This window comes from Oryx dammah, unplaced genomic scaffold (genome assembly GCF_014754425.2).
Source record: "Oryx dammah isolate SB20612 unplaced genomic scaffold, SCBI_Odam_1.1 HiC_scaffold_16, whole genome shotgun sequence".
In the NCBI taxonomy this organism is placed as follows: domain Eukaryota; kingdom Metazoa; phylum Chordata; class Mammalia; order Artiodactyla; family Bovidae; genus Oryx; species Oryx dammah.
In genome coordinates, this window is record NW_024070200.1 from 9,892,147 (window position 1) to 9,911,974 (window position 19,828).

General features: G+C 39.5%; 1 protein-coding gene across 3 annotated transcripts in view; it reads left to right on the forward strand.

The window, feature by feature from the left end:
- DICER1 (dicer 1, ribonuclease III) overlaps window positions 1–19,828 on the forward strand; it is a 71,597-nt gene that overhangs the window by 26,289 nt on the left and 25,480 nt on the right. For all 3 annotated transcript variants that reach the window (XM_040257096.1, XM_040257097.1, XM_040257098.1), the window contains 11 exons: window positions 353–541; window positions 1,342–1,504; window positions 2,480–2,610; window positions 3,758–3,892; window positions 4,343–4,503; window positions 6,683–6,851; window positions 8,144–8,616; window positions 15,619–15,751; window positions 17,020–17,262; window positions 17,812–17,963; window positions 18,849–18,981. In XM_040257096.1, coding sequence (XP_040113030.1) covers window positions 398–541; window positions 1,342–1,504; window positions 2,480–2,610; window positions 3,758–3,892; window positions 4,343–4,503; window positions 6,683–6,851; window positions 8,144–8,616; window positions 15,619–15,751; window positions 17,020–17,262; window positions 17,812–17,963; window positions 18,849–18,981 — 2,037 coding nt within the window. In that variant the 5' untranslated portion in view covers window positions 353–397. The remainder of the gene's footprint in view (window positions 1–352; window positions 542–1,341; window positions 1,505–2,479; window positions 2,611–3,757; window positions 3,893–4,342; window positions 4,504–6,682; window positions 6,852–8,143; window positions 8,617–15,618; window positions 15,752–17,019; window positions 17,263–17,811; window positions 17,964–18,848; window positions 18,982–19,828) is intronic.

Here is a 19,828-nt window from a genome sequence, read left to right on the forward strand (position 1 = left end):
CCACTTTAAGACTAGACCATAATTTACTCAGATAATTTTTGATTAATTGATTTTAAGGTTATTTCTTGTTTTTAAGTAATAATGTGACAATAAATATTCATGTGTTTACGTCTTTGTGCATCTGCCTAATCCTTTCAGGCAGGTTTCTGGGTATAGAATTGCTGGGTTGGCGAGTGTAGAATGCTTGACTTTTAAAACAGATCCTCTTAGATCAAGAAAAAGCTAAAACAATTACAGGAAGAATTTGAAAAGGCCCATAGGAACGATATTCTGACGTTTCTCTTGTTTCTGTGCTTTCTTTTGTTTGTAACCTTGCATGGTTGTGTAATGGTATTCTTTTTCCCTTTTGTAGTAAGCTGTGCTAGAGCAAAAATGCAATGAAAGAGACACTGGATGAATGAAAAGCCCTGCTTTGCAGCCCCTCAGCATGGCAGGCCTGCAGCTCATGACCCCTGCTTCCTCACCAATGGGTCCTTTCTTTGGACTGCCATGGCAACAAGAAGCAATTCATGATAACATTTATACGCCAAGAAAATATCAGGTACTAATGAGAACACTAATACTGGAGCATTTTCACTAAAATGGAATAAATTTGCATATAGTTGACACAACTTCTATAAAACTCCTTTACTTTTTTAAGCTTTCCTCTTCTGATTAATTTTCTCATGCCAAATACTTTTGTTCTTAATAGTCATTTTCTTTTCTAACATCTGCTGGGTTATTGATTTGATAGTTTTATTGATGAAATTTCTTATCTTTTTTACCCTGTGAAAACCTCACTGTTCCTGAGTATCTATTTGGGTGTGTCTGTCCTCATGATCTAGGTAGGAATCGAGACTGGTTTGAACAAACATAGACTGTTAGAACTATGGTTATAGTCTTTTTTTTTTTTAAAGAAACAGTATATTTTATTACAGTTGGTCTAAAGTGGTAAATAAGAGTAGATCAGTATAATAAGCAGTAGTAAAATCATTAATTTTCTTCTTTACTTTGACTTTGCTAATGAATTTTAAATACCACTTATTTTCCACTAAGTTACAGTGTTTCAGTTGTTCATATCATTCTAGAAAAGTTTCTGTCGCTGTGAAAATGATTTTTAAAGAAATTGTAAATGCCATTCAACACATTTATACAGCACAGCTATGTGTAACCGGCATTTTAATGCCTCTGATTATTATTATTAAATAAACATGTAGAAGGTAAGCTTTTTGAAAGGGCAGATTTATTGGAGGGAGATTTTAGAAAACAGTGGAATTTTCTGAATTGAAACAAAATCCAGTTTTAAAAATTCTGTACTTAGATAAGAAGTGTGTAATCTTTTTTCCCCCACTGTATTTCTAGGTTGAACTGCTTGAAGCAGCTCTGGATCATAATACCATAGTCTGTTTAAACACTGGCTCAGGGAAGACGTTTATTGCAGTACTACTCACTAAAGAGCTGTCTTATCAGATCAGGGGAGACTTCAACAGAAATGGCAAAAGGACGGTATTCTTGGTCAACTCTGGTAATAAAGCTCTATTTTATCAAATTGTATGGAGGAAATTGGATGAGATCTTATGGTTAAGCAGATTTGCTCTTGGGGTATAAAGTTAAAGTCTTGAAAGAATAGAGAGGTTGATGAATAATGTGCTTGCTGAAGCAGAAATATCATTCTGTCTTATTTGTTAACTTCAAATAGTATTTCTCTTAAACGATAGTTGCCCTATCTTGTAGATGTTAAACGCTGGCTTTCTTCTTAAATGGAACCGCATTTAATTCTGGCTCTGCATTTCTTTTGAAGGGTTCCTTTTGGGATATAATCTGATCTCAGTAGTTAGTTTTTAATGTTTTAGTTTCACAAAATGTATCATAAGGAGCTTGATTATAGGTACCTTTTTGATTTATGATTTTGCTATACCAGTTGTGGAAAGAAAGTCAGGGGCTTTTTAAAAGTTAGATATTCAGTAAGAGTTTAAAATATAGGTTTTTATGTGTTTGAGGTTATATATTAAAATAAAAAGTATAAAATGTGAATATAAACAGCTCAAGTACTAATATGACCATATCACTCCTCTCATTTTTTTCTTTTCTTTTTAGATTGTCTCAGCATGTGATGTTCTCATGTGCTTTAAATATATATCAGTCTGTGTTATTTCTTGGTGATACAATCTTATTTTATTGAAGAAAGCAGGAGGGGTGGATCTGGAGTAGTTGCCTTTCTAGCCTAGAAATTATGTTCTTAGATTGGGGAAAGTCACCTTAAGGAAGGTGAACGAAGACTTTGTAAAGTGAGTGACAGAGAGGCGAGATGGTGAGTATAAGAAGCATATTTTAGAGATAACTGTGAAAGTATGATTTTAAGTTGGCTATGTAAAAAATTGGTAGTTAGATATAATATATAATAATAAGGATTTCCCTTAGCTGTTTAGTTAGTAGTCGTCCAGAGAACCATTTAGGGAAGAGTTCTTGCATTTACGTAGAATATTGTATTTGTAATCAGCAAACCAGGTTGCTCAACAAGTGTCAGCTGTCAGAACTCACTCAGATCTCAAGGTCGGGGAATACTCAAACCTAGAAGTAACTGCATCTTGGACAAAAGAGAAATGGAACCAAGAGTTTACTAAACATCAGGTAAGACTCATAAGGAGATTTCACTTAATCTGTACAAGTCCTTGATTTATAAGATGACCTGAAGCCTTCGTTATGTGAATTAGGTTTGAAGTCTCTACTTTCCAAGTACTTTGTCAGCCTAGAAACTACCCCTCATGCATTTTCCTACTATAATTTCATCCTAAATCCAAATAAGCTACTCCTTTGTGTTGCTGTTACTGAATAGAAAAGAAACAGCTTTACAGTATGATTTTTTGTTTGAAAAATGCAAATTCCTGTGACCTATTTCCATCTTGCAGATAACTTGCTTTCAGAAAGTGTACTCTTGAGTTAAATGCCTTGACATTTCTTGGTTGAGATCTTAGTATTTTTGATGGAGACTTCCTGTAACTTGGCTTCCCTTGTGGCTCAGCTGGTAAAGAATCTGCCTGCAATGAGGGAGACCTGGGTTTGATCCCTCGATTGGGAAGATACCCTGGAGAAGGAAAAGGTTACCCACTCCAGTGTTCTGGCCTGGAGAATGCCATGGACTGTGTATAGTCCATGGGGTCACAAAGAGTCAGACACGACTGAGTGACTGTCACTTCCTGTAGCCTAGACATTTCCATGCCACCAGCTTGTGTTGAGGGCCTTTCACGTGTTGGTGAATCTGAAATAGTTAAGACCTCAAGCCGTCCCTGGTCTGCTAGTATGTCTTACATATTGGGTTAAGCTCTCTTAATAACGCATTTAAAATCCACAGAATGATAAGCCATTAAAAAAACTAAGAAGTCTGTGTCTTCTTCCAGAAAACCCTGTCAATTTGACAGGAAAAAATTGTGTGAATTGTTTTGTGATCTGATAAAACTGACAGGTGTCATCAATCAAATTATGAGGAAGCTGAAAACTTGCAGTAGACTGAGTAGATTTATCATAAAAACGTGGTATCCATTATCAGTATTTTTTTTTTCTTATCTCTTTCCATGTTTTCCTTGTTTTACATCTTGATCATCAAGTACGAGCTTCCATACATTGAGAATTTTTGTAGTACTTTTTTTATTGTTGTAATTTTTAATGACGAGTTTCTTAATCCTTACCTAAAATACAGTGGTTCCCTAATCTGATTTCATAGAAGTATATCCAGGCAGGTGAATGGCATGTTTGTATACTGATAGCAGTTTTATTTTAGGTTCTCGTTATGACTTGCTATGTCGCCTTGAATGTTTTGAAAAATGGTTACTTATCACTGTCAGACATTAACCTTTTGGTGTTTGATGAGTGTCATCTTGCAATCCTAGACCACCCCTACCGAGAAATTATGAAGGTAAGTTTTTAGATTTTATCAGTGTTAATAATGCTGGTCAGATTACTGAGTAAAAGCAGTGTTTTTATTTACCAAAAGCAGTATTAGTTACCACTTTTGGGAACTTGGTTTCAGTGTAGGAATAAGTGACTGAATATTAAACTAATGTTCATTTAAATCTGTAATTTATAATATTAATATATTTATAACTTCTAAATCTATAATAAAAGTTTAAACAGTAAAAAACCAGTAAATTATGGGATCTATCATAAGTGAGTTACATAGTCTATCATAGCGTATTTAAATGTTCCTTTTTGATAAATTGATCTCTTAAGTAAGCTACAGTAAATTCCATAAGTGACCATTTTGGTATTTGTTAGGTCTTTTTGACATGTTTAATCAGGATGCTGTCTCTTTGGTTGGGGCCTTGCAAAATGAATTCCTTACTGTCAGTATCTTTTGTCATATTAGCTTTGTGAAAATTGTCCATCATGTCCTCGTATTTTGGGACTAACTGCTTCCATTTTAAATGGGAAATGTGATCCAGAGGAATTGGAAGAAAAGATTCAGAAACTGGAGAAAATTCTTAAGAGTAATGCTGAAACTGCAACTGACTTGGTGGTCTTAGACAGGTAAGCACTTAGGATTAACTAGGCTTCAGTGAAACCTGCTAGGATGGTTGTAGGCCTTTGGTTCCATACTCCCTTGGAAGACCTAAGAATTCCTTATCAGGACAGTCATCTTCAGACGCAGGAGTTGAACCTTGTTTCCAGAAAGCGTAACAGATGGCGGTGTTGCACCCTTAAGAGGGAATGTTGCCTACACGTGGGCCCAGCCTGTCTGCTTGTGTTAATGAGGGCTGGGAACTCAGTAGGCGATCTGTGTCCTTTTCTGTCAGTGTGTGCATTTTTTTGTTCTGACCCAAACATCCTACATGATGGTTTTAAAGAACATTAATTTATTTATAGAATTCAGTATTTTACGGTCTGATTGAAAATAATGGGAAACACCCTCTGATTTTGAAAATGGATGTGAATTTCTGACCTGTTTCTAGGTTTGTCTCTTTTTGAGGAGGTTGCTGTTTTGAGTTTCATTGAAACATATAACACAGCCTTTGTAATCTTAAGTTGGTAGAAGGGAACCTTTATAAATTAGGTTTTTAAATTACAATGACTAATTCAGTTCATATTAAATTATCCTTATATCCTTGTTAGGTACAGCCTTTAACAAGGTTAACAATTACCAAGTGGTGGTTCTTGAAACAGTTACATGAGAGAAGACTTATTTCTCAGATTGGGAAGTTAAATCACACTTGGGTTTTGAGGACTGGCTCCACTAATCTGTGACTTCAAGTGAGTCATTAATTGTCCCTGAGCCTATAAAATGGCATTACCAGTGGTTTCAGGGGACTCTTGGGTGATCAGTTACATTAACATGAAAACACCTTGCAGTGTGCCTGTCACTTGGTAGGAGTTTGGAAAGAGTTCTCTTGGTGAAATGAGAAGAAAAGGTAACATTTAGATTCATGGAAGTCAGATGTGATATGAAATACACCTCTGACGGCCTCTAAGGTGTTTAGGTAAAAAACTGATAGATACCCTATTGCATTTGGCATCATTACTTAGCTCTCAAAATCTGACTCTTATAAATTCTAGTTGGGAATAATGAACACTGTCATTTTAGACTATGTCGTTAATATATTTATTTTCCTTAATTATTACATATGCTTTTAGGATTGTATGTGTTGTTGACATACTATGAAAGGCATGAAAGATCCAGGGAGTGATACTGTTGTGATTGATTGAAATGTGGGGGAGCTTTCCTTAAGAGGACACGTTAAAATATGACTCAGCCCTAAAAAGGAACACATTTGAGTCAGTTCTAGCGAGGTGGATGAACCTAGAGCCTGATAATACAGAGTGAAGTAAGTCAGAAAAAGAGAAAAGCAAATACCATATATTAACACATATATATGGAATCTAGAAAAATGATTACCGATGAACCTATCTGCAGGGCAAGAATAGCAGCTCTGATGGAGAGCACGGAGAGAACAGACTGTGTACACGGCGTGGGAAGGAGAAGGGGGGCGGAGCTGGGCAAGCAGCACTGAAGCACGCACATTGCCGTGTGCAGAGGAATTGCCATGTGCAGAGGAGGCGGCGGCAGTCGCCGTGTAACTCGGAGCTCCACGCACCGCTCTGCGACAGCCTGGGGCTGGGGGAGGCTCGGGAAGGAGCGCACGTGCTGATGCGTGTTGCCGTGTGGCAGAGGTCAGCACAGTGTCGTAAAGCAGTTATCCTCCAGTTAAAGATGAATTAAAAGATTTATTTAAAAACTAAGAAAGTTGACATTTGCAAATGCTAAATGTTTCAAGTAGTTTGGAAACACACATTTAATGATAATACTTCCTCCTTATGATCTCTTCCTGCGTTCCCTATTTCTGGGTCTGAGAAGTAATCATTGTTGAGTATCTTGTCTGTTTTGACACATTTTCTTATTCTGGGTGATGCCTTAGTGGGCAAAAGGTGAAAGTCTAAACCTAAAAATCAGAATGAAAAACCTGTGATTAACAATGAAGCAACAGAATTCTTTTGACTGTTAGCCTTATGCATTTATGGACACTTAGCTGGCAAATACAGTACAGATGGAAGTGGGTACAACTTGAGGAAGGCTTGTTGGGAGCCTGTGTGTTCTTCCAGTAGTTACACAGCTGAAAAGAGGGAGTTTCTTTTTTGGTTTGGATATGTAATGGATGGTACTGCTGTAGTGAATTTATTGTGGTATTGATGACTTCTGTTTCTGATGTTAAAGATACACTTCTCAGCCATGTGAGATTGTGGTAGACTGTGGACCATTTACTGACAGAAGTGGGCTTTATGAAAGACTGCTGATGGAGTTAGAAGAAGCACTTACTTTTATCAGTGACTGTAACATATCTGCACATTCGAAAGAAAGAGATTCTACTCTAATTTCTAAACAGGTAAGCGTGTACAAAGTAAGTACAGAGAATATAATAAAAGGCTGCATACATTTTTAATGTTGAAATGAATTTTCTTTTAATGAGGCTGTTTTATATACGTTTTAGTTTAAGGCCTTACCTTCTTGTATCTTTGGACATTTTTCATTGAGTATATCATATTGGGTTGAGTTTACTGTTACCTGACAGACATTTCTATTATTAAGTGGAGACCTCCCTGGTTTAAGGAGGAGTCATGATTGTTTGAATAGAAGAAGTAAGTCCCAGTTTTTGGTTTTTTTTTCTTAGTCAGATGAGTTAGTTCCTGATCAAACCCTGAGCTGAAAGAATTCTTCTGTTGTTTCTTTGTATGTAACTGGACATGAGCCCCTCATCTCCAAGTAGGGCAGTTTTGAGAAGTGATTCCTTAGGACAGTGGTCCTCAAAGTATGGACCCTGGACGAGCAGCATCAGCTTCCCTCTGGAACTTTCTTGACATGCACATGAGGGGCCCCACCCTTGACCTGCTCAATCTGAAGCTCTGGAGTGGGAGCCAGCTGTCTGAGATTTGAAGCCCTTCAATGAATCCTGTTGCCGTTAAAACTTGAGAACCATTGTCCCAGGACAATTTGTCAATTGTCCCAGCCAGCTGTGAATGTTACTACTGTGTGGAATTGAATCCTAATTCTCTCTTGCTAATTTTCTCTGGAGCAGCAATGCCCAGACTCTGTTCAGCACCTGGCTTCTCATTAAGTCCATGTTCAACCCAGTGGTCTTTTATTTGCCTGCAGAACTGGCAGTTACAGCCTCACTATGGATTTACGTTCCAGTCTGCGCTAGGGTTGTAAGTTGTGGCGCTCCAGGGCACAGATACAGTTCAAGGAAAATCATCTTGCTTTTCTTTGATACCTAAAATGAAATGACAGCCTTTACTGCGCATTCACACACATTTATACGTTCTCTTATGGAGTTCCTTCGTATTTACCTGGAAGTAAATGACTTAGTTGTACTTCTGACCGCAGCTCTGAGGTTGCTTTATTAACCGTACACAGTTGCATCTTTTAATTTCTGTCATTTGATTCTTTTACTGGGGAAAACAGAAGGGTGCTTCTGGGCATCTGTATGAAAAAGTAGAGCTTGGAAAGACTGCTGACCCCTCTCCCTAACCTTTTAAGGAATGAACCCCAGTGTTGATATTAGTGGGGTAGATTTATTTTGAAGGGGCAGATTGCAGACAGTTGAAATCCCAGTTGGACTCCACGTGAAGATACTGCAGGAGTATTGTTTTGCATTGGAGTCTTTACCTTTTTTTGTAGATACTCTCAGACTGCCGTGCGGTCCTGGTTGTCCTGGGACCCTGGTGTGCCGATAAAGTAGCTGGAATGATGGTCAGAGAGCTACAGAAACACATCAAACACGAGCAAGAGGAGCTGCACCGGAAGTTTCTGTTGTTCACAGACACTTTCCTAAGGAAAATCCATGCCCTGTGTGAAGAGCACTTCTCACCTGCCTCACTTGACCTGAAGTTTGTCACTCCTAAAGTAATAAAGTTGCTCGAGATCTTACGCAAATACAAACCGTACGAGCGGCAGCAGTTTGAAAGCGTGGAGTGGTATAATAATAGGAACCAGGATAATTACGTGTCCTGGAGTGATTCTGAGGATGACGAGGAAGATGAAGAGATTGAAGAGAAAGAGAAGCCAGAGACAAATTTTCCTTCTCCATTTACCAATATTTTGTGTGGGATTATTTTTGTGGAAAGAAGATACACAGCCGTGGTCTTAAACAGGTAACTCTGAGGTCAACATTATTTTCCCTGTAGTAGAACAGGCAGCTTTTTGTTCTGTGAAGTGATACCTTGTAATAGCTTGAAGAGCTGGGCAGAAGGCTTAGGGAAGAGTCCTTTACTTGGCACCATCGTCAGAACTCAATGTGTAACGCTATCCTGCGATCAGCAGGATGTTTATGTATACAATCGCCTGACTGAGGTTTTGTTCCTAAAGGATGCTAATCTTTTCTAATCCATCTGAAATCGAGTGCAAGTACAGAAAAATTAAGTTGACATTAAAGTAAACCTTCCTTGTTCGGTATTCAGTTGTTAGATTTACTTCAGATATTTATTAACCTGTGACTATGGTGTGTTCGGAGAAGGCAATGGCACCCCACTCCAGTACTCTTGCCTGGAAAATCCCATGGACGGAGGAGCCTGGAAGGCTGCAGTCCATGGGGTCGCTGAGGGTAGGACAGGACTGAGTGACTTCACTTTCACTTTTCACTCTTATGCATTGGAGAAGGAAATGGCATCCCACTCCAGTATTCTTGCCTGGGAAATCCCATGGACAGAGGAGCCTGGCAGGCTACAGTCCACAGGGTCGCAAAGAGTGGGACATGACTCAGCACACACGCGTGATGTATTAGGCGTGGTTTTGAGCATTTCACACCACGCTTTCTCCTTCAGGTGATCTTAGGATAAATTTTATCAGGATATTGCTGTGGCTCATTTTTCTGTGTTAGCTTTTTTCCTTAACAAATGCCTATTCACATTTGTACATTCGCAGTGAAAAGCATGTAACAACTGGGTTTGAAATTTGAATTGGTTCATAGACTACATATTAAAATTTTCTAAGTCAGAAGATAATAAAAATGTTAGGGAGGAATTCAGAGAATACTGGCAAGAGTGGCAGTCAATGCCAATTAGGTTGTAAATTTCCACCCTACCTCCTCCTCCAGTAGAAGTGTATTTTTCCTGAATATAGACACAGCCAAGGAGCTGCACTTCAAATTTGCGTCACGTGGTCACTTAATGTATATTTCTTTTGATTTGTGGATGGATGCTCTATTATTTGTAAGGGCCAAAAAGAGTTCTTACTTTGTACTTCAAACTACTTGTTTCTACAAGATCTATTAATTGGCCAGAGTTGATCCCTAAGAACCTTTTCTGCAAGTATTGATCTCCGAGGAGAAATTAAACTTTGCTTCCTGAGGTAATTTGGGGTTAAAAAAAAAAAAAAAAAAAAAGAACTGCTTCTGACTTGAGAATGTACTTGAGTAACAAGAAATTGGACTCTGGGGTCGTCATCTGGCGGTTTTCAGTCTGGAAGTTTTCATAGTCATTGGGCCTGATCCTGATGATGGATACGAAGTAAAATAATTTTAGGTAGTGAATTACATTGAAATCAGAAGTTTAAGATTGGAAAGGAACTTCACTGACTAATCCAACTCACTTACTCTTATAAGCAAAAAAGAAAAAAAAAAAGAGGAAAGTGTCCGGAGGATAAGTGATTTGCTCTGAGTTAAATTGCCAGCCAGTGGCAGAGACCATTCAAGAATCCTGATCTCCTGCCTCCTCGTTTCCACTTCTTTGTATAATCGTCATGCCCTTGGGTATCACAGAACGCTAAAAACCAGTGCTTTACGGTGGGAAGACTGCCAAGAGACAGTCCAGGGAGTGCACGACTGCTTGGGTTATTTTTTTAAATGGGGGAAAGGCGTTTTTGGGGTCAGAGAAGTTTAATGTTGGCACAGTTCTAAGCCGAGTTCTAGACGGACTCCCTGCCCGACACAGGATGGGTTAAGAATTAGGTACATTTTCTGGGGTTTGGAGAGAAGTGGGGGCTTCATTTTCTTCCTTTTTTCCCTCTTTTCTACATGTGTTTGTAAGTATGGAGATGAGCCAGTTTCCACTGAAGGAATATTAGCCTGAAAAGGTTTATCAGAAATCAGTGTTACTTCCTGTTGACTTTGAGGATCAGATTAATTACGATCAACTTTCATAAAATGTGCCTGGAATTTAGTGTTGGATGATGAATCAGGAGTGGTTTGAGGGTTTACTTTATGGGCAGCTAATTAAATGTACAATAGAGGTCTTGTTCCAGTAAGCTTTTTAATAAGCTTAGAAAAACTTCCTGAAATCCAGATTCTTTCCTTCCATCAATTTAATGGGAGGAAAAACCACTCTTCAGCAAACAGTTTCATGGGGGTAGAAGCTATTGTAATACATGGGCAGTTTTCTACTCTCCTAATCAGAAAAATAAAAAATAGCTACTTCTGTTGCATGTGTACAGTCTTGGGTTTACAGTTTTTCCTTTGCCTTATATCCTTAAGGCTTTATCGTCTGTAATTTACCCTTTGTATCAGTCAGTTCAGTTGCTCAGTCGTGTCTGACTCTTTGCGACCCCATGGACTGCAGCATGCCAGGCCTCCCTGTCCATCACCAACTCCCGGAGCTTGCTCAAACTCACGTCCATCGAGTCGGTGATGCCATCCAACCATCTCATCCTCTGTCGTGCACTTCTCTTCCCGCCTTCAATCTTTCCCAGCGTCAGGGTCTTTTCCAGGGAGTCAGTTCTTTGTATCAGGTGGCCAGAGTATTGGAGTTTCAGCTTCAGCATCAGTCCTTCCAATGAATATTCAGGGCTGATTTCCTTTAGGCCTGACAGGTTTGATCTCCTTGCAGTCCAAGGGACTCTCAAGAATCTTCTCCAACACCACAGTTCAAAAAGCATCAGTTCTTTGGCACTCAGCTTTCTTTATGGTCCAACTCTCACATCCATATACATGACTCCTGGAAAAACCATAGCTTTGACTGTACAGACCTTGTCAGCAAAGTGATGTCTCTGCTTTTTAATACGCTGTCTAGGTTAGTCATAGCTTTTATTCCAAGGAACAAGCATCTTTTAAATTTCATGGCTGCAGTCACCATTTGCAGTGATTCTGGACCCCAAGAAAATAAAGTCTGTCACTGTTTCCTTTTTTTCACTATCTATTTGCCATGAAGTGATGGGACCAGATGCCATGATCTTAGTTTTTGAATGTTGAATTTTAAGCCAGCTTTTTCACTTTCCTCTTTCACTTTCATCAAGAGGCTCTTTAGTTCCTCTTTGCTTTCTGCCATAAGGGTGGTGTCATCTGCGTATCTGAGGTTATTGATATTTCTCCCTGCAATCTTGATTCCAGCTTGTGCTTTATCCAGCCTGGCATGTCTCATGATGTACTCTGCATGTAAGTTCAATAAACAGGATGACAGTATAGAGCCTTGATGTACTCCTTCCCCAGTTTGGAACCGGTCCATTGTTCATGTGTGGTACGTTTATATAGTTTTAAAATTTCAGAACACTCCATGAGGGAAGAAGATAGATGTTTTTACTCTGTCATAGATGAGGAAGATAACAGTTTGTGACCCCCTGAAATAACTCAAGGATCAAGTGGCAGAAAGTGACTTCCACTCTCCAAGTCTCAAATTCTTTTCACTGTGTGATTTATTAATATTGTGTGACTTTGGCATTGAACAAACCTGGGTTGATGTCTTCTCTCTATCCGCCATCCCTCCACCCCTTTCTTTTCCCAGTAGCTTTGTCTTCACAGAAAAGTTGCAGGGATGTACTGAGGTCCCCATACCCATTCTGGATTTCCCTCATGTCTTAGGTCAGTAACATCTTACCTTATCAGTGTACGTTTGTTGCAACCAAGAAACTAACATCGGTGTGTTACTATTAACTAACTTCTAGACTCTATTGGATTTCCCCAGTTTTCCCATTAATGTCTTCTTTTTAATCCAAGGTGTACCAGTTCATTTAGTTTTATTTCCCTAATCCCCTTTGGTCTCTTACAGCTTCTTCTTCTTTCCCTGTTTTCGACGACCTTGATGTGAGGAGGACAGGTCAGATATTTTGTAGACTGCCCCTCAGTTTGAATTTGTCTGATGTTTTTCTCAGGATTAGACTGGGTTTTAGCATTTGAAAGAAGGCTGCAGATATGAGGTGCCCTTCTTGTTGCTTTGTCTTAGGGGGATTCGTGGTCTCGACACAGAACATCGTGGGAGATGTTAAACTTTATCATGTGACTATGCTTTTCATGCACTTGCCCATTTCCTCCACTGTGAAGTTATTATTTTTCTTATTTCTTACTTTATTCTTTGGAAGCAGGTCACCGAAGCTAGTTTATCCTGGGGAGAGAGGAATTCAGCTTCATGCCTGGAGAGGGGCTTCTCTATATGTGTTACTGAAATTCTTCTGTAAGGGAAACATGTCTCTTTTATCCTGTTTATCTGTTTATATTTGTTGACTCATGTTCTTTTATCACTGTGAACTTGTGTTTGTTTATTTTATACCTTGGTTATGATCTGTTGCTGGGTTAGTTTTTTGTATAAGTTATTCCACCCTGGGCCATTGGGGGCTCTTGGAGGTTAGTGCCTATGTCCTTTTGACGTGCCCCAATCCTTCTGATTTTTGAACCCTGCCTGACTTTCTGGTATGCTAAGGTGTTCCAGGCTAATGCTGTGTTTTTCTTGCTTCAGCCGTGGAATCAGCCATTTCTCCGAGGAGCCCTGGTTCTTTTTATCTTCACTCACTTTTTAGGTGTATATTCTGTGCAAGTTATTTCACTTTTTAGAGCCTCAACATCTTCATCTATAAGATAGTAATAATACCTCCCTTTCTTACTGAGTCATTAGTGAGAGACACTGTATACAAACAACGCAGTCTTACCGCCTGACATTGTGCTCGGGGAGGTTGTGTGCACGCACAGGGTGGGCCTGTGCCGGCCACGGTGAGGAAGGTAGAGATGGAGGGTAAGAACCAACTCGTTCAGTTTTTAGAGTAAATTATGTCTGCTGAATATGATTGTATTTATAAACGCTTACATTTTTATGTCTGCTGAATATTATACAATTGGCCGTTGAATTTTAATATTTTTTAAGTTATGTTTTCTTAGTAGTTAATTTTCATGGAATTTTACAGAAATACTGGTTTCAGGTAAATTTGAAAACAGGAAAAAAAAAAAATCACTTCCTTGCTAGAGATTGTTTGAGGCGCTCTAGTGAGTGTCTGCTGCACTAGAGAGCAGCTTTCTTTATCAGACAGCTTGCTTGTGGAGCAACTCACAGAAACTCAGTGTAAACTTAAAAGGAACGAGATTCTGCCCTAGCAGTTCTGTGGTGCCGTGAAATCTCTGGGCAGATAGTGTAGTCCTGATTAATACAAGTGCCCTGGCAACAGCAGACCTCGTTTTGTTTTTCTGGAAGCCCATAGTTTTGTCTGTAGGGACTCCTTAAATGTATCTGATAGAGAAATGTTTGCTTTTTAAACATTGTGAGCATAGGTATGTAGCATTTAATTGCTGCTTACAAGGGACTTTGTCGTTGAATGTGCTTGTTGTTTCTTCCGTTCCCTGCAGTCCTGATGAGAGTCTCATTAAAGAGAAATAAAAGTACTCTTGGTGCTTCCAATTCTCAGCGAGTTGAAGTCTGCCAGCTTTATTATTTTAGGCAAATTAAGATACATTCTCTGACTAATTAGGAGTAACTGGAAATGCATTTTTAAACCTCTGTTTTGTTCAAATTGATGCTTGTTTACATAAACTAAAGTTTGGAAGTATGTATTATTTCTACAATAATTGATTTCATATTTTAGATGTTGGGGCATGCAGTTTGCATGTAACACTTTTCTGTTACTGACATCATAAGTTCATAATAACAAATCTTTGAACATATTAAAGAACTTTCTGATTTTGAACATTTTAAGTACTTGAGCTATAGAGCAGACTCTAACCTAGGCATGCCAGTGTTTTACTGATTTGGAGGCAGGAAGATATTCTAGATGGCCACTCAAAGTTTCTCCCAGGGCTTTGATATTAGTCTGTTTCATGTACTTATTAAAAAAAAAAAAAAAGAAAAGAATGGTTTGACTTAAAAAATGCAATTTTCTATTAGGAATTTGTGCTACGTTGTATGACTTCAGAGGAACCATATGGGATCACTTAGGTCAGGTGTGGAACCATTTATCCTGTGTGCTGAATTTTCCAATGTGGATATTTCCAAAATAGCTGTAATGGTAACACTAACTGTTAACCTTCTGCACCCATGTAACGTGAGCCTGTCCTGTAGCTCTTTTTCATATTGTAGCCGAGGACCCGATTTCAGGGACAAGCTTTCTGGGTTGTTAGAGAGGAGCAGGCAGGAAGGGGAACGAGCTCAAGATCCTATCCTCTTTCCTGCCTAGGTGGGAGGGGAGTTATCTCAGCCTTACAGGGAGGCAAGCTCTGTCAGCCTTGTAGGACTGAAGCTCAGTGGCCTTTCATGCAGAACTGTGGTCAGTGGCTGTCAGCAGGGCCATGGAGTGTTGGGAATGGAGATGCTTATCAGTGGATGGAGGCTTTCCTTGCCTTGGCGCCCTCCTTCCAGGGGGACAGGACACTGGGGTAAACCGAACGGAAATAACACGCTTCTTTCTTTGCACGCGCAGCCAGGACTCTTACTACACGGAGAGAGAGGAGAATGAAGTTTCCCTTGGGGTGTTTGGTACTTAAATCTGCGTAAGCTTGGTCATAGAGACAGGGGCGTGACCACTGCGGCAAGTTGTGCGTGCGCTTAGGGAAGCGTGTTTTGGAGAGAGAGTGTGTGTGGCTTTTTCATTATAAGGCTTGGCCTAAAGCCAAAACACATGAAGAGCCCATGTTTCTCTCTGCCTAGCGCTGTCGCTTCCCAGGCCACGTTTCTGTGAAGGTCATTACCGCCAGATTAGAAAGTTTGAGGGACTGTGACCATTTCGTTCACCCGTGTCGTGTAAATCAACCCTGTCTTTGGTGTTCTGAGTATTTGGTGCACAGATTGACACAAAGAGTGACGGTGATTTCTTTTTAAGCTAGTTGGGGGGAAAAATACCAAGACTGTTTTGTTAGGTATGTTGGCAAAAAAAATACCTGTATTTCCATTTTTAGAGAGACCTTACAAACAAAAGTTTAAATTTTTTTCCCTCAGCAGTGCTTAACTTTCAAATGTGTATAATTTTCTTAGATTGATAAAGGAAGCTGGCAAACAAGATCCAGAGCTGGCTTACATCAGCAGCAATTTTATAACTGGACATGGCATTGGAAAGAATCAGCCTCGGAACAAACAGATGGAAGCGGAATTCAGAAAACAGGAAGAGGTAAGCTAAGTGAAAATAATTTTACAGTAACAGTTTTCAGAACATATATAAACTCTGCCCATAGGAACCCCCTCTCTTTATAGTTCCTCTGCATTTTTTTGGTGATATACAGTACTCATAAACAGAGACTCATGTTTCCCTTGAGGTAGCCGAACAATGATTCTCATGTGTAGAATTAGAATACCTGTCTGGTAAATCAATTTTGTCTCTTAATTGCCATCAGCCATTGTATTTTCCTTTATGGGGCTGAGGACACACAGCTACGTTTCATAGAAGAAGACAGCTTGTATAAATATAACTCTTGCTGACTTGTTACAATTCTGAAGCAACAAACTGAATTTTTTTTCCCTAGAACATGTTTTGTTTGTTATTGAAAGTCCTACCTTGGTTGACTATTTTAAAAACAACAATATATTTTAAAGATTTTTGGTTTAATTTTTTTTCATGCTTTTTATTCAAGATTTGATATAGGAAATAGCACTGTAAAGATGATAAAACCTAACATAGTATTCCTGGCTTGCAAATAAAAACTTTTTATGTAAAATTTGTTGTTTAAGTTAAAAGTAGCAGAATAATTCATGTTGAAGTCATTTTTCTTTGATAATACTCCAAGTTTGGGGAGTTCAGTAGCCAGAGTCTTGACAGGTCAGTCCAAAACCCAGCTTAATTTCTTATTTAACTTACGCTGAAGTGGGAAATGATGTTACCTTAAATCTAGTATGAAAAAAAATTTTCACTTAAAAAAAAATTATTTCTGATCCCTTAAATTAAGTGTGTCCCAAGATGTCAGAAAATAAGTGATGCTTTGCTTGTAGTTTTTAATTCCAAGTGATTTAAGGATTTTAGTGATGGAGTTTTGACATCTTTGGAGGGATGTTGGCATAGGCTCACAGACACAGGTTTCATAGGGAGGCTTAGAATATCAACAGGATTTCTGAAGTGAATTCGCTTGCTCACTCAGGTGGTTATTAAAGAAGCCAGTGTCTTTAGCTGGAAGACTGTGATTTGTCCCTGGGTGCTTCTCTAAAGTAGAAAGGCACTTTGATTTTTTCAAGTCATGTTCAGCTGAAAATGTCTTTAAATCAGAGTTTCTTTGCCCAAATGTTCATGGCATCTCGAGTTTTGTGTGATACTGTCATTGTTTTTAGCCTGGCCTGGATTAAGAGTGCTCAGAGTATTGTCACAAATGACATTTCTCTCTTTATTTTGCTATGCTCTTTTCTTTGAAAAGTTTGTTAGAATTCCTTTTCTTGGTGGATTTTTTTCAGGTCCTTAGGAAATTTCGAGCACATGAAACCAACCTGCTTATTGCAACAAGTATTGTGGAAGAGGGTGTTGACATACCGAAATGCAACTTGGTGGTTCGTTTTGATCTGCCCACAGAGTATCGATCCTATGTTCAGTCTAAGGGAAGAGCAAGGGCACCCATCTCTAATTATGTAATGTTAGCAGATACAGATAAAATAAAGAGTTTTGAAGAAGACCTTAAAACATACAAAGCTATTGAAAAGGTAAGAGTCACATGTTATCTGTAAATTATTCTTATGCATACAGAAATAATAAAAACAGTTGTATTTTCACACCTCTGCTGAGTCTCAGCAGAGGTGTGCAGTGGGTACATTATTAGACAGTTGAGAGTAATTGCACAGAGACAGCAGTATTTTGCAATAAAATGACAGTGAAAATGGTCATAAAGGTTATTGGGGAAGATTAGGAGGTATACTGTTCACATGGACGGTGTCGTCCTAGTTGACTGAGTTGCGGAGTGGTTTGAGAGTGATGACATAGCCCAGATACTCATGTAACACTGGCGATCACTTGTGTGCTGGCAGGTAGGGGTAGTTAGGGTCTTGTTCCCTGGGTGGGAACTTCTCCATTTGACTGGCGCTGGGAAGGATACATTGGGAAAACTGTCTGCAGCAGGTGACTGTGGAATATTGAGGTATGTGTTTAGGAGAGAGAGATATTTCATGTCAAGAGCTTTTTCGTAGGTTCAGAGGCAGACAGCTAGTGGCAGGAAAGGCATTTGTTCTCATAAATTCTGTTCTGAAACTGTTCAGATCTTGCGAAACAAATGTTCCAAATCGGTTGATACCGGGGAGGCCGACACGGAGCCGGTGGTGGACGACGACGATGTTTTCCCACCATACGTGCTGAGGCCTGAGGATGGTCCCCGCGTCACGATCAACACGGCCATTGGGCACGTCAACAGGTACGGCCGCAGGCCACGTGGTAGCTAACCTGTGAGAATCGTGAGATTTCGGTCTGACTCTGTAAGTGTTGTGCTGTTCACCATTTGGAAGCAATAACCAGTCTCTCCGTTTACGGCCTGTGATGCCTCAGTGACAGAAAGAAAGAGAAGTTGTTTTATTCTGTTGATGGTTTTTTCGGTCAGAAGGCAAAACTAGTATTGTGCAGAAATAAATGTTTCTGGCCCTGCAGCATCGCGGCACATTCCTTTGCCCTCCTTGTATGCATCTGTTCCCCGCCAGGTTGGCTTCCTGTCCCGGCCCCCTCCTTGCTCAGGCTAAGCTTCCTCAGGGCCAGCTTCCTGCCCCGCGTTCCTTGTGCTGTTGTGGGGAGGCCCAGTTGTTCTCTGCCCTCCTTGGGTGAACACTAGGCCCACTGCTGATGCCTGCCTTGCACAGGCCCCTGTAATTGTTGATGATCCTTAAGGAACAAATGGTGGTTCGTTCCCTTAATGGATTCTGAACAATACTTTGTACACTGTCCAGTCATAGCACAGACCTATATGACTGTTGATACTCAAGCATCAATTTTAATAAAAATTAAAGTTGTTTAGTTCCTTAGCTGCCCTTGCTGCAGTTCACGAGCTCAGTGGCTTCCCTGTTGAACAGCACAGATACAGAATGTCATCTCAGAGTTTTTTTTTATAAGTATATATATAAACATACATATATTCCATCTTATTGAAAGTTTGAAGCAGTGATGCTGAAACCACGCATATAAATACCTATTCAGTAGAGGGGAAGAGGAACATAAAAAACCAAACTATAGAATGTGAATATCAGATTTTTTCCTTCTGTTTCTTAGTTGCAGACTTAGCGTCACAATTTCTTTTTTTTACCCCCCACAGATACTGTGCTAGATTACCAAGTGATCCGTTTACTCATCTGGCTCCTAAATGTAGAACCCGAGAGTTGCCTGATGGTACATTTTATTCAACTCTTTATCTGCCAATTAACTCACCTCTTCGAGCCTCCATTGTTGTAAGTTTAGAAAAAGAAATGATTGTGCCTTAATGTTGTTAATGCATTTGTTTTCAGCTTCTCTAAGGCTGTGCAAGTTATAGGTAAATTTGGCTTTAAATCTACTTTTAAAAGTACATTTAGAAATCTCTTTTGTAGTCAACTACGTGTTCAATAGACTACATATATGTAATTTGTAGACTTTCTGAATTAGGCTAGATGACCTCCGAAGATTCCTCTAAAATCTTAAAATCTTACTACTATGAACATTTCTGGCAGCATCATTCACGTGTGGCTTTAGATCCTTACAGTGACACTGCTGCTGCTGCTGCTGCTAAGTCGCTTCAGTTGTGTCCGACTCTGTGCGACCCCATAGACGGCAGCCCACCAGGCTCCCCCGTCCCTGGGGTTCTCCAGGCAAGAACACTGGAGTGGGTTGCCATTTCCTTCTCCAGTGCATGAAAGTGAAAAATGAAAGTGAAAAGTGAAAGTGAAGTCAGTGAGTCGTGTCCAACTCTCAGCAACCCTATGGACTGCAGCCTACCAGGCTCCTCCGTCCATGGGATTTTCCAGGCAAGAGTACTGAAATGGAGTGCCATTGCCTTCTCCTTACAGTGACACAGAATTCATTAAATATAGTTGGGCTGTTCTAGTTATTTTGTAGTTGATTGGAAAAAATAGACCTTTATACAGTTGCTGTCCTTGGTCTCAATGCTGATATATTAAATTCTTACTGAAATTTAAATTCATCAAGATTGTAAACTCTTTCTGATAACTGGTATAGGTTTTACTGGGCAGGATTTTGAAAGATGGCTTTTCAAATATAGACAATAGGATTTTTTAAAACTGGTTGATGCTTTTCACAATG